The 15,503-nt window shown below is 39.3% G+C and overlaps 1 protein-coding gene across 1 annotated transcript in view; it reads left to right on the top strand.

Annotated features, from left to right (window-relative positions):
- The window catches only part of TACR3 (tachykinin receptor 3), a 108,921-nt gene extending 102,416 nt beyond the window's left edge, over positions 1–6,505 (top strand). Inside the window, exon 5 of the mRNA XM_014608867.3 lies at positions 602–6,505. Coding sequence (XP_014464353.1) covers positions 602–917 — 316 coding nt within the window. The 3' untranslated portion in view covers positions 918–6,505. The remainder of the gene's footprint in view (positions 1–601) is intronic.
- The last annotated feature ends 8,998 nt before the right edge of the window (positions 6,506–15,503 follow it).

Here is a 15,503-nt window from a genome sequence, read left to right as displayed (position 1 = left end):
TATGCATAAAATCAAAGTAAATTCAGTGTTTGCAATTTTTTTGTGAGAGAGGGGTAATGAGAGAGTGTGTTTCTTTATGTGTTATCAAGGGAAAAAACAGAATTCTCCTCATTTTTGTAATCTAAAATGCTGAGATTTAGCAAGCTTTTAAAAAGCAGAATGTTGCAATAGTGCAGCTGAGAATAGGCAAAGGTTTGAATCATGACTTCATCAGGGTGAAATCAGAACCATTTCCTAAACAAGCAATGTTGTTGGGGCGTTTGATTTACAAAGCTATGAAGGGAAGGGAAGTTCAGGCCAAAGACACACTGCCAGTGTAATAGGCAGGGAAGGTATTTGGAGTGTCAGAAATAGAAAAGTGCTATCAATTAATTCTGTTCTTCTTACTCAAATTTCAGTCAGGCAAACTCCTGTTGATTTTCATGAGACTAGAAATGGGATTAATGGATCAAGTAAAGCTTTGGAAATTGGAAAACAAGTGTGAGTGTTTGGGTGTGTCTTATCAGCAGTGCATTCTGCTTCTACCAAGCATTTATGTTTTTAACTCATCAGTGTTCTGGGCCACCAAGCATAGATTTTCACCAAATGTCTTTCTTCTCAGATTCCGAGCTGGTTTCAAGAGAGCATTTCGTTGGTGCCCGTTTATTGAAGTTTCTAGCTATGATGAGCTGGAGCTCAAGGTAGCCAGGTTTCATCCCACCAGACAAAGTAGTTTGTATACTGTTTCAAGAATGGAGTCTAGCATGATGGTAGTGTTTGACCCAAATGATGGAGATAATTCCAAGTCTACCAGAAAGAAAAGAGCTGCTTTACGGGACACAAGTTTCAATGGCTGTTCACAAGGGAATTCTAAAACCATGTCTACAACCTCCAGTTTCATCAGCTCACCCTACACATCGGTGGATGAATATTCCTAAGGACCCCAATAACTTTGCAACAGTTGTGAACAGGGCAGTGTTGTGCATGAAAGCTAATGTTGTTCCACCTTAGAACCAAATAGTCATGCTACAGGAAGGCAGTCATGATCCCAGTGGTAAACCTAACTGTAAATATCATAAGAATTATTGGCCAGGCTTACATTTGTGCTTTGGGAGAAATAGAGAAACTCTAAAGACATCTGTTTACATCAGTCTGACAACACAGTGGCACTTTGTACGTAAAACTGCCTAAGTATTATTTGAAACAAATTAACAACATAAATTTATTGTTCTTGTTGATCTGTAATGACCTGCTGATAGTCACATTTCACTGATCAAGATGTAACAAAGCAGCTTCAACATATTACAGTACAAAATATTCTGGATTTTTATGTTGCTCATTTACAGAAGGAAAGTTACATTATACTGGGTATAACATGTCCTTCTCAATCTAGTCATAATTAACCCCAGATCCTGTTCTCCATTACACAAAAGTCCGAACCCATTCCTGATTTTCCTCCTCAGGATGTTATCCTGCTGAATTCAATATGAAGTTCAGTCCTGTTCAGAGCGTGATCTATACCATGCTTAAGTCCTGCTTAAGCTCTAGCTTTTAGGGTTTGAGTCAATTTTAACTGGGGTATAGATTTTGTGCTCACTCCTGCATATAAATTAATCCCACTTTGGATGAGAAAACTGGGCTTTATTTCCCCTACAGTTCTCTTCTCTCTTAAGAGGACTACTGGCTTCAAAATGAAGATCACTTAACATAATCTGTATAAAAGATCTTCATTAAATGTGAATTTATGTGATTCTGCTGAAGAGATCTCTCTTCAGTATGACAGTATTTAAAAATGCCTTAACAGAAGAAATAGATATTATTTCATAGGGATTATGTGGCATTAACTTTGTCACTGAATAATTTGTATGTATAAATAAATTCAGACAAGTGAAACTCATGGTCAATTACCCATTTTCTTGCAGAAGCAAGATAGTGCACATCCTCTTTCTTCAGATACAAACCTGCTCTTTTTAGAAGTGGCTTGAGCATTGGTGATACATACAGGAAGCACAGTGGGGGGAGCACGTGCCCCCCTTACCCACCGCAAATTGGCTCCTGGAAGTGAGGGCGCCGGGAGAAGCACCAATGGGCCCCCCCTGCGGCAAGAGAAGTGCCAATGTGCCCCCTTTGTGCTAAGAGAAGTGCTGGTGGCAAAACCAGAAGTGTTGGTGGAAGTGTCACTGGCACTTCCAGTTTCACTGCTGGTGGTTCTGGGATCAGCGATTGGCCGCTGGGGGACATTCCCCCTCCCCCCAGTCAGCGATCAGCTGCTGAGGGACACCACTTACCCCCGATCGGTGATCAGCGGCTTGTGCTCTCCCAGAATCATAAGGCACCAGTCGCCCATGACAAGCCATAAATGCTATTCATTTCAGTTCAAGTTAAAATATGGCCACTGTCCCAGATGAGCAGTTTGTTCTTGCAAGGTTATGATCCAAGATATCAAGAGAGTTTAATTCAAAATAAAAGTGGATGCTGTGGGATAACTGGCAAGCTTTTCCCATCATTGTGTGCTAACAGCAGCTTCCAAAATTTTTGCAGCATTTACATTCCAGCAAAACTTAACTCTATCCCTGATGTAGTTTTCAGCATGCACTGTATCATCAACTAATCCAGATTTGGGGCCAGAAACAACCATTTGTATTATGTCCTAGTCTGACTTTAAAGTCGGAAAATGGTAGATAATACTGATGATGAGCATGACTTTTAGTCATGTAAATTTAGACAGCTAAAAATGTGTGATGTTTTACACTGTATGAAAATTGTCCTTCAACAACTTCTCCATAACATTCTAAAGCATTGCAGTGTTCTTCAATGAATTTTACAGGTCTGCCTCACACTTCTGTTTCTGCACCCATACTACCAAAAGCAAATGGATCATTTAATATTTAAGGACCTGACTGCATCCACACATATGATGCTAAGGGATCTATATTGTCTAATCATGAGCCTGCAGCTGTTGCACCTGCAAAATGTAGGTGGAAAAACAAGTCTCAACATTCACAAAATGGTCCTATGGACCATCGTATTGCAAAAGTATATTTCCTCAAATATAGGAGAGAGTTTTTTTATGGGTGTGTTTAGAAATTTTGTGGTGACATTTTTAGGAGGCTAACAGCCCCCAAATACGAAACAAATATAAAAGATTAGCTTCTGACATTTTCATATAATAAAGTTTTCAGAAAAGTAGCCTTTAAAAAAAATCACCTTGTGTGACAAAAAATTAATCCTTTGAGAAGGTGAGCACCTCCTGAGAGGTTCAATATGTGCTCATCTCCTACAGTGTACATAAATCTCCAGTTTTCACTCTGTGCTTCTTCAAGCAAATTTGCAGAGAGGACAGAAGATTCTAACTGCTTACATAAGAACTGACTAAACATCTCAAGACTTGGCCCACATGGGTTGAGGGCATCTAGCACTTCTGTAGCTGGGCATGCCATAGGTTTGGTAGATACTAGGGAAGAAGTGTTCAGTGTTCAATCATCTTAATTCAAAATTAACATGGCTACAGTCCTTGTGTTGCTCAACAGCAATGAGGTCTCTTAAGATTAGCGCTCTTTAAATTATGACAAGCACACCTTCTGAATCACTGGAGAATCCAGCACTATACTGTTGAAGTTAGCTGTTATGTTACCATGAAATCTCAAGTGTCTTTAATATAAATCTCCCTTTTTTTCTGATATAAGAAGTACTGCATGATTGACTCTGTAAAGACACTTAGACCCATATCTGTCCAATACATGTGTATGGAATGAACAGACCATATAACATGTTTTCATACAATACAGTATGGCTTGTGTGTCTCTAATATGGATTATGACAAAAGGGTGTGTGCTTGTAAGTAGAACTACAAATGGAGACCAGAGAAGCAGAATATGATAATGATACAATGAATATTATAATTTAGGAAACTGTGATGTTTCTGTGTGTGAATGTATGTACTTTGTAAGAAACATTATTATTAGTTTAAATAATTTTAGTTGTATAAATATGGCACAATATTTTAAGTGTTTTGTTGCAATTGTATAAGATAAAATATACAGGTCAGAAAAAGCCTGAAGTGGAACATGTTGTTGTAAAATGTCAGATTACATTTTAGAAGAGCTATCATATTATTTCATTTCAATATAGACAGTTGCTGCTTAGCTTAAACAGAACCACCATCTCAGGAGAGGAAAGGAATCACAAAGATCTTTTCTAGGTGTATTTTTTTTCTATTGGCTAAGGTAACTTTACTGTACTTACTGTTCTTATGATGAAGAGAAACTTCCTTCACAGAATTCAGTAAGAGCTTGCCTGTTGACTTCAGTGGATTTCCTTGAAGATGTTTAACTGATATACATTGAAAAATAATGGAAAAAAATCAGTTGCAATGTTTGTTTTTACTTGGAAATGGAGGATATTGTGCTACTGAAGAAAAACACCACCACCAGAAGTATACAAGCCATTTTTCAAAATGTTTCCATACCATCTATATAGCTTGCTAAACCAAGCACTCTGCCAATTGAATAAAAAGGAGACAATTACTCCTATGCAAGAAAAGGACCTGGTCAGTTAAAGTATCACTCAAGAATGGAAAAACAAATTCTGATCTCAGTTCCATCACTGAAAACCAGAATAACCTCACTGACTGTTGTGGAATTACTTAGAATTTAAAATGGTATAACCAGAATTAAAAAAAAAAAACTAGCTCAGAGTTCTCCACCAGTAAAGCAGACTACAGATGTCTGATATGTTTGATTTTGTTAATTAGTCATATACACTAAAATTCAGGCTTCAAATAATAAAATTACTTTAATTTCATTCATTTCTAAAATGCATTTAATGCTACACCTTTTTTAAACAAAAATGCCCTGCTGCTAAATGTAATGGTATTCCTGTCTTCATTAACAGGTCTTTTGCCAACCAAAATTTGGAATCCTAAAACACCACTGTCTCCCATTACCTTATTTACTCCCATATCACATGAGCCTTTTTCCCAAAAATCAGCCTCCCAAAATTGGGGTATGTGTCTTTAGTGAGGAAGCTGATTTTCTATCTACTATAGAAACACCATGCTTTCATTCTTGATTCAGGTTTGATTCCTGCCCACAACAATAGTGGCATTTGTATTCAGGCAGCTGAGGGAGTCTATTTACTTAATGGTTTACTGTACTCCACCGCTGTTCATGATTTTCCTTCCTTTTTAATGGTCTTGATGTTTGACTAATCAAGCTAACCTTTCTCAATGTTGCTGTCTTTTAGCTACCCCTGGTCCTTTTCCTTCTATTTCACAGCTTTGTAGACTGCTTTTAGCACTTTCAAAATCCTGGATTCACCCATGGAGACAAGTGTTCAGCAGCAAGGGTTTCAACTCTTGGTTAAACTAGAAAGGAAGGGGGAGTGAATTGAAGATCAGACTTTATTCCTGTTCCGTGCAGCCATAACTCCGGGAAAAATCTAGGTTTTTCATTCTGCCTTCCCAAAAACAAGGTGGGTGTCTTATTTGGGGGCACGTGGTACACACAAAAAAACTCCAGTAGTTAGCTTTTCAGACACACCTGCATGCCTACTGCTTTCAGGCAACAGGCAAGAGGAGGGTAGTGAATCTGAACACAGGAAGGCTAATGTTATGGAGTATAGGAAGGCTGGCACTATAAAGTACTCAAAAAATGTAATGGCTTAACTTGATACATTTTGAGACAATTCATAACATGAATGAAATAGACTGAAGTCTTGAAATGGGCATATTGTAACAGAGGTTTGCTTTCATGAATTTCTGACTCATCTCTGACATTAACTGCCAGTTTTGTGACAGATCAATTAGAAGAGATTGTGCTTGTCCACCTTACTTCTATATCAAGAAAATGACTTGGAGTTCCTTCAACATGTACATGAGTACAGATGTCACTGTACGTTGCCAGAATTCATCTTCCATTGAATACTACCTTTCTTATGGAAAATGTCAAGAAAAATATGAAGGTCAACATTTATACTACAACATTAAAATATATACAGATGTGCAGCAAAAAATGGAAGCAGTTTAAAATATGCAGAATATTTTTTCTTTATTTTGACCTCTTTTAGATATGCCTTTTGCATGACACTCAATAATTCTTCTAAATTTAGATAAAGAAACCATTACTCTTTGCTACTAGAAAAATTATAAATTAATTTACAAGTCTAGCATAACAGCATGAAGGGTGTGATCCAAACCCCATGGAAGACACTTTTTTTCTAGCAAAATATTTATAATGTTTTGCATTCTTTCCCTCAAAAGAAGAAAAAGCAAAACCCACCAGTACATGTAATGCAGTGCATATAAAAAATCTGTTTTAATATTTTTCCTTCAAATGTCCTGATTTAGAGTTTTCAAATGTTCACAGGACTTAACACATAGAAAAGTTTTGGGGGCTACAGAAAACTGAGCAACGTAATATTGTAGTCATATATCATATGACTGTACTATAAAGTCTTTCTTGTTATTCATGTAGATTTTTCATCTATCAAGAGATATGCGCAGATAATTTACAGTTGTTAAACTGCCTTTTTTAATTGTGGCTATTCAAAAAAGGTATTGTGTTGATAAAAATTGGTATATGAATATATGTTGCATATTTTAAACCATGTGACTATTGGCTTTATTTCAATTTTTTATTTTTAAATCTAAAAAGAAGTAAATTTTATAACTAGCTTCTGATACCCAATGGCAAAACTGAACCAGATTCTCTTCCATTCCACATACACATTCCAAATGTTTCTAACATCAAGAACACTGCAACTGGGTTAGAAAAGAGAAAATGAAACAATGTAAGGTACTAGTTAACTACAAGCAGGGTGCATCTATATAAGGTGCTTACTGTGGAGTAGAGCACTTAGCTCTGCAGTAACCGTCACATAACTACATGTGCACATCTGTTAGGCTGGAGTAAACTAATTAACTCCACAGCAGGATAGTATTTGTATTTTACTCTGCAGAAGTGCATGTGTAGATGCTGCCCTGGCCGGCTGTGACATGAGGGTGCTTCAACGCAGGGGCTGCCTGCTAACCAGCCTCTGCACAGAGAATGTTGAGCTAGGGAGAGCAGCCCCGAGCTGGCAGATTGATGGACACCCTGCCAGCCAGGGCTGCTACGACCCAGCTCAACATGTTGCAGTCCTGGGTGCATGTACAAACAATGCGCCTGGGAGCAATAAACACCAGGGCAAACCCCTAACCACCTCCTCCTCCCCCTGAGTTTATTGCTTCATTAATTGAATGTTTATGTGCACCCCCAGACTACTACCTTTATTCATATTGAGTTAATTGAGCTATTAGTGGACTAAATCACCACTAAACATGAGTAAGGGTATCATCATCTGGTCCTTATAAATATTAAGCATAATGGAACATATTCTGTTTTCATTATGCCTATGCAAACCCACATGAAGCAATGGGGTTGAGCAGGTGTTAACTGTGGCAAGTATTTTACACAGAATATATTTTCAATTTTTTTTCATTGTTCAGTTCATGATTTACTAATAGTTTAATGAAAGAGGATTATGCCCAAAACAGCTCATAATAAGTAAATAGCATTCTCTTCCATTAGGCAACACTAGCCAGACTCTGAGGGGGCCTCTGTACCACATTTGTGACACAGTTTGATTCAATATCTTCAACTAATGGTGGTATTAAATCATGCATCATGATATTGTGAGAACATTTGTAAAAAGCATACCCCACAGCCTCCAAGAACAATTCTAACATACAAAGTACTGTAAGGATCAAGATCACGTCCCAAACAGGCTAATCTTTCCACAGCAGGCAGCTGATTTCGAAGTACCACAAGAATTAAACAGAAATGGAAGCCAGTGAATCATACTGCCTTTACCAAGCAGATAAACCTTCCATGGCCCATTACACTAGCTTTTCTGAAAGTCTAGCTGTTAAAGGTGTGTATAATCTCTCCATTTTAAAATGCAAAATTTCAAAGAAAGTGATGTTTTCTAAATGATTCAAAATATTTTCACATCTTTTGATATAATCCCATTTCTGATAAACAAACAATAAATAATAAAATATAAAAAAAAATAAAAAATACCTGGGGGGGGGTGTCTACATGTGCCTATCAATACACTTGAATAAACTCTGGAGCTTACTGCTCCCTGACACATATCTGCAGGTGTACCTGGGATCATAGCATGTTGAACCAGGGCAGAGCAGCCCCGGCTGACAAGGAGGCCTGAGAACGGAAGTGGGGAGAGGAGGCGGTCAGCCTGCCAGCCCAGGACTGCTTCCACAGGATCAACGTGCTGTGGAAGGGCTGGCTGGGCACAAGAATGCTTCACTGCATGGCTAGCCAGCAGGCAGCCCCCGCACTGAAGCACCCCCATGCCCCAGCCAGCTGGGGCAGCATTTATATATGTGCTGCTGTGGAATAAATTAGCTTACTCCAACCTAATGGCACATGTGTAGACACCAGTATCTTTACTGCACAGCTAATTAGTCTACTGCACAGCAAATGTCTCATGTAAACACACCCAGTGATTTCTAGAATGCTTTGCAATTGTCATACAACAATGGAGTGGATTCATCTCCAAGTTCTCAGTCCCCATATAACTGCCCTACAACCTGACCTGGCATACTGGGCTGGCTACTGGATCTAGGATTTAATTCCATGTTAATCAGCTCACCCCAACTCAAAAAGAACTAAAAGGGTGCATCCAGACAAGCATGCATGTGCATTTCCCTGGGGACAAATAGAAGTGGCACATAGCTGTGCCACTGTTCCTTGTCCCCGGGAATACCTGTGCACATGTGCAGCAAGCTGTGGGTGGGGTGGGGGAGGCTGGAGCCAGAACCTGGGCTGGCCCCAGCAGCCTTACCTGGGGTCCTGGGGACCTCCTGCGGCTCCAGTGGTGGTGATCCAGTGCACAGAGCCTGGCTGGCAACCACAGCATGGCTCCAGCTGGCCAAGCTCTGGTTTTGGGTACCACATGCTGCCCTACTTTTTTCAGGCATGAGTTTTTTTGCCACTGGGATCTCCCAAATTAGCAGTGCAGTGAATGCTTGCATGTGCAGTACATGTGGTTTGTGGTGCCACATACAAGTCTGCAGCTCTGCAAACTGCTCATGTGTGCTTGTCTGGACATGCCCACAGGGTGCAATAATATAACTGACACTGAGCTACTCTACTGAGATCCCCATGCAAATGTGGACTCCCAGTCCAGAAATCATCACCATGAGCCATACAGCATTTTAAGAATCATTCAAATGAACTGACCCTTCAGAGGCTGAAAGAAAGAACAGCAAGTTTAAACTGATTCTGTTTGCTTGGTTAACACATGACAACAGGTGAAAATGGACCCTGATGTAATTTTGCTTGACAAACAGATTTATAGGAGGATAAAGTTTACTTGAGATACACAGCCTGAATCAGTAAGAAAATAATAGCAAGGCACCCTGCCTTCAACCAGTAGGACAGCCATGGAGAGCATCTCAGACCTTATATCCAGCTTCATATTCCCTTTCCCTCACAGACCAGATCCAGATGTGCAGGCACATATCACAACCGCACCTATTGCGCAGCACCACAAATTGCACACGTTGCACATTAAACAGTGTATGGTGCTGCTAATTTGCAGCAGTGGGGCAAAATGTGCCATCAGGATTTCCTGGTAGCAAAAAAAAAAAAACAACCCTGGAAGAAAGAAGCAACACAAAGCATGCCAAAGTGGTGTGCACCAGGACAAAGATGGAGATGGGGGAGAAGCCTGTCCAGCGAGCAGGGAGCCCAGGCATTCCTGTTCCCTGATCTCTGCACACCATTGTGTTAAGGCACATGTATCCTAACCAGCTGCTCCCTGGTTGGCTGGGGCACAGTGTGCCTTGAGACAGGGGAGCAGGCAGCCCTAGCCTGGCTACTCCCCTGGCTCCACATGCCTCAGTACAATGCGCTGAGGCACGTGAAGATGGGGGAGGACTCAGCCCAGGGCTGCCTGCCCCCCTGTCTCAAAGCACACTGCTCCGCAGCTGGCTAGGGTGCAGTGTGGCTCAGCACAGGGCTCCATGTGCCTCAACATGGGAGCTCCACAGTGCAGCCCCCACACTGAGGCATGCAGAGACAGGGAGCAGATAGCTGGGGCATAGGATGCCTCAGCGCGGGGGCTCCACAGCACGCGGAGATGGGGGGAGCAGGCAGTCCTGAGCTGCCTGCTTCCCTATCTCCATGTGCTGCTCCTTAGCTGGCTGCTCCTTAGCTGGCACAGGGAGCCTCAGCATGGGGTCTGCCTGCCATCTAGCCCTGTGCTGAGGCACTCTGTGCCCCAGCCAGCCCCTCATGCAGCACATGGAGCAGTGAGACATTGTATCCCACTGCAAAGTGCACAGCAAGGTTGTGCACTGTGGCACAAAGTTGCTGCACACATTAGTGCTGCTACTATTTGTGTTGCTGCAAATGCACGCCCCTTGTGGACATGGATACAAGGTTTATAGGAAGGGGACAGAGAAAGGTGAAGAGAAGCAGAGTTGATCCATACTAGGATAGAAAAAGAGTGTTGTAACTTATATTTACCTAGATGAATTAGTGGGAAAAAAATCTGATTTTTCAGAGGCACAATCCTTCTCAAGACTCCTACTGGGCCAGTGCAGCCCTGGGTTAGATTCAACACACTGCCTAGCCACTGTTTCTATCTTTGTTGAAAGCATGAATTTAATTTAGGCATTTCTTTTCCCTACGGTGATCAGCTTCTTTGAACAGAGTTCAAGGAGATTAACTTTCTCAACCATTGGATCCATGATGCCTCCTGAACCTGATTTCTTGAGAATCAGCTTCCCTTGCAAGCCATTTGGCAGTCTTTGATAAGAAAGGAGCCAGGATAACAGCAAAGATAAATCTAACTGGCTTTAATACAGGTGCTCCAATATGAGTTCATAAATGAGGAGCTATACTTCTTTGACTATAAACTGAACAGCTGCAAGAATCTGGAGTTTCTGAATATTAAAAGCTAAAAAAAGAATATAGAGTTAAGAAAAGCCATTTGAATTCAGAAGAAACTAACCTGCTTTCCATTTTAAGAAGCAGAGGTTAATCTAACAAGAAACTGTATTTGTACAAGATGTATTTCATAAACTACAGCCGGGTGATGACTGGCAAGGAATCTCTTGTTGGCTGCTTCCCTGCTCTACTTAGTATTATTGTGAAGATTAAGATGCCCTGGCAGCCCAATGTTGCATCTGCTCCTACTGTGTCTGGCTGGAGTTACTTGGTAATAGTTATTTGCTAATAACAGGCCAATCTGTTTACTCTGGATCACATTTTCTCTGGTGTCCAAGTGAATGCCCAGTGGAAATGAATGGTACAAATACCGTTATCACGTCTTTATATCCTGAAAGTAGAGGATACAGGTCCAAATGCAGGTAATTTTGGGCAAAAGGCAGATGGTCTGTTCAGTGGCCAAGCATAAAAAAGAAGGTAGAAAAAAAATGTTCTTTTCAAAATCAAATAGGATTTCTAATGGGGGACAGCGCAGGGGAAGGAATGTTGTTTGTTCTGTTTGTTTTCCAGTTGGTCAGTGTGACATGCTCCTTGATAGGACATTCATTGACTTACATGTCTTCGGGCAACTCATGCCAATCCCCTGGAGATCCAAATCACGGCCTACCTGAGTGACTGCACCCCTGAGTCATTACTTATCCAAGTCAGTTTATTCAAGTCACAGCACCAGAATGTTGTCACCAGCAAGAGCCTATTAGGTTGTACTACAACATTGCTTAAATAAGCACGAGCAACTATTCAGTGAATATAAACCTAGTGTAGCCTTTATTCTTGTTATCTGCCAAGTTGATCAGACTGGCTGACAGCATAAATAGTGCAGGCTTAACCACAAATCCAAGGTGCATTTCTATTCTACATTTTTTCACCTCAGAAGTGCTTATATCAAACATGGACCATTACATTTTACTACCCACTGATGGAAGATTTAGCCATTATGTCTGCTGAACTCAGTTTTGGTTGTATCATATTCTGTATAATTTCCTCATGATCCATTATGTTGATTGCCTTACACCTTTAAAATATACTGAATAATGAAGTTATTCAAGTACATCATCCCCTACATATGTATTGTTTCAGGTTTTTTCATACCAATGTGCTTTTATCTACTATACCAGTTTGCAATGATGTCATCCATCTCAGGCTGTTCTTCAGCAGATCCCAAATGTTCTGATGCAAACTGCTGACTTTCATGGAACCTAGGACCTCCAAGCTTTCAACTCTTCTTCACCTGCTCTTGTGGTCTATACTTATTAACCCCTTTTTTATTTCCTATATTTAGGTCAAACTTTGAAAAACCTCATTTTGAAACAAAAAGTCAAAAGTTTCACTTAAATGAATGTAAGGACAAACATTCTGGCATTTCTGCTACAAAATATTTGAGTACTCTGTTACAAAAAGTCTGAGTATTTCAACATTTTTTATGATTTCCTGCCCTCCCCCTCTTCCATTTTTTCAGTGAATATTTTAGCGGATTCATTCTGAATTCATGAATAGTTCAGACTTTACAAAACTCCATTTTTCAGCAAATTTCCTATTCATCAAAAAAACCCAACCCCTGGATATAACTGCAGCACTCAAAGGGAAGGCCCCCCTGATAGCTTCCACATGAGGATGCAAAAGACAAGCCCACCCCTTCATATCCTGCTTAATGGTTTGTTACAATCACTATTTAAAATGTTTTAATATATTTATCTTATATGTAGTTTGACTGTGCCTGTATGCAACATCCGTCACTGAACCTTGTTAGGCCTTTTTCTGCTAGAGTCAAAGATGTCTTGAGAAAGGCCAGTTGGTGATTTTCAAGACAGCTAAATCCAAATTACTGTAAATCCCATTACCACTATCTGTTTACCAGCCCTCAGTTATATCTCCTCTCTGAGAGTACAAGGTATAAACTAGACATTCTCAACCTTGTAAGATTCAAGGAACCCCTCTGAAAATGCCATCTCTTATTTCTCATTCATTTTTTTGACTACAGAAAAATGAGTAATTCTTCTGCAGCAAAGAACTAGAAAGAACACTACAGGTCAGAATGTTTTTAACACTATGGATTCCTGTTTTAAATCTCTTGGTTTGTCTTGTAAACCATGTTTGCACACCTAACAGTGGTAACATTGTGTGGCATCACACAACGCCCTTGAAAGGATCTCAAGGCACCCTGGTTGAGGATCACTGGTGGAAACAATTTGGGTGTTAGTAAGTGGTATTAGTATCTTAAATTAGTAAATTACCATTACATGAATAAACCATAGACAATGTTTTCTAACTCAATATATACAATGATGTAGTCTTACTGAGGTCATTGTAAGCTGAACTGAACACTTACTGATTCTTTATACGGTATTGTAGTTCCTTTTTTCACGGTTCTTCAAAGATGTCTAGCTGCTGTTTGCTTGCCAAGGCAAAGTGGATAAGCTGTGATGATTGCCATGAATCTGAGCCTATGAGCACAGGGAGAGTTGCTATGAGCATCAATTAAAATTAGGAGTTTTAGCATCTTTTATTCAGTCCATTTTGCAAGATTGCTCTTTTAGTTTCATCTAGATTCAATGAGCTGAAATTGTTTCAAATAAATCCAAACAACTTTGCTTTTATAGCACACACCACTCACAAATTAGTCCTTTTAAACTTTATTCTTAACTATTTGCATATAAAGATTCTTTTTATGTGAGGTGGCATTGCCTCATTTGGAGAGGTGATGAGTACTTTTGAGTCAGTAAGGAAGTTGCTTAGTTGTTGCCAGACACCTAATTCCCTAATTTATATCAATATGTTTAAAATGTAAATGGCTTCTTGCATTTATATTCAGTTATAATATCAAATGGCCCTGATGTATTTCACATAATCCATCTCATTCTATGTGTGACAAGGGCATAATGAAGTTATGTGACGGCTTGTGTAAAGACATACAACATATAAAGTATACATCTCAAAGGAGGGTTGTCACATCCAGCCTTTAAGGAATATTAAGAGAATGGCTGAGGTAAGTGGGAGTAAAAAACATTTTCTACAGAATACTTTCCATATATCATTCTTTCTTAATTTCAGAAGGCATTAGAGTGCATAAAGAAGAAAATACTTTCAGTAAGAAAATATTCCACTCTACTAAAAAGAGTTTAAACTAGATGATTTTTCTTGCAATGTTAGATGAAAGAAAACCTGCTTTATGACATAATATATGGCTCTAAATCCCTCTTTGCTTCTAAACAGAACATCCATCTATTTCATTAATGTCAGGACTCTTTCTAAAATATAAATCTCTTATCAGCTTTGTTTCCTCAAGATAGTAACATACCTTTACCAAACTAGTGTTTTGTACAAATGGGCCTTGATAATTTTTATTGGAACACTTGCCTGCTTACAAAATGCTTCCTGATTTACAATCTGCACATTTACAGCATATTTTCAAGCCTTCTAATATTTTATACAAAGCAAAAATAACAATTACTAATGAATACATATATCTATTCTCCAAAACATAGCATGTAAAAGAGCATAGGAAGTAAAAGCAAAATAGACATTTATAAAAGCTGCCTTTTAAAGTTTATTTCAGAGATTCTCAACCTTTTTAAGACACAAGACACCTCTCCAAAAATACTGGCTCTTAGTTCTCACTCATTTTTTGGACTACAGAAAAATAATACAGCAATTCTTCTGTTGTGATGAACTCAGAAAGAACATAACAGATCAGAATGCTTTTCACACTATGGATTCCTACTTGAAATCTCTGGGTTTATCATGTGAATCATGTTTATACATCTAACTGTACTAACATTGCCAGGCACCCCATGTCACCTTTGAAAGGATTCTAAAGTATCCCAGTGTGCTGCAACACCCTGAGACTCGCTGGTTTATATAACCACATTTGGCTATTTTAGAGCAAGCGATACTGTTTCGGGCCTGGGAGCTTTTACTAGGTGACAGAAATCAGAAGCCTCCTGGGTTTTTAATTAGCTTAAATGTCTCATTTAATAAAAACCAACAACCAAAGAAAAAAAAACCAAGCATGTGTTGTTTTACTCTTGCAGCATCATGGATGTAACATAATTTTAAGAGGTTCTTAAAATTAAGTAGAAGCAAGCAAGAGGAAAGAGTAATTTATAATAATTTTATTAATTACCATTGTTCATCATTATTGTGTGTTTTCTTTCTATGCCTCCTTTTACGTGTCTGAGTTAAAAGCTTACTTTGGCTTAATTAACTTTAATTAAGATCACTTATGTCTTCCCATTCACAAATTATTTACATTTTCCAGGATAAACCAAACACAGGGTAAACTCCAGGCTCAAACCAAATTCTTTTGCCAATCTAGAAAACTGTTTGAATATCTATGTTAAAATGTCTTTTCATTCCATCCAGGTAGAGCACACACCAACTGCTGAAACTTCCTTAGCCTGACGAAGGGTTTTTGAACTCGAAAGCTTGCTTAATAACTATTCTCCAACTATTTGGGTTGGTCTAATAAAAGATATCTAATTCACCCAAGGAACCTTGTCTGCCTATGTAAAA

The sequence above is a fragment of the Alligator mississippiensis genome, chromosome 2 (assembly GCF_030867095.1).
Source record: "Alligator mississippiensis isolate rAllMis1 chromosome 2, rAllMis1, whole genome shotgun sequence".
NCBI lineage: Eukaryota > Metazoa > Chordata > Crocodylia > Alligatoridae > Alligator > Alligator mississippiensis.
The sequence above is the reverse complement of the archived record's forward strand: the minus strand, read 5'-3'. Positions and strand labels throughout refer to the sequence as shown.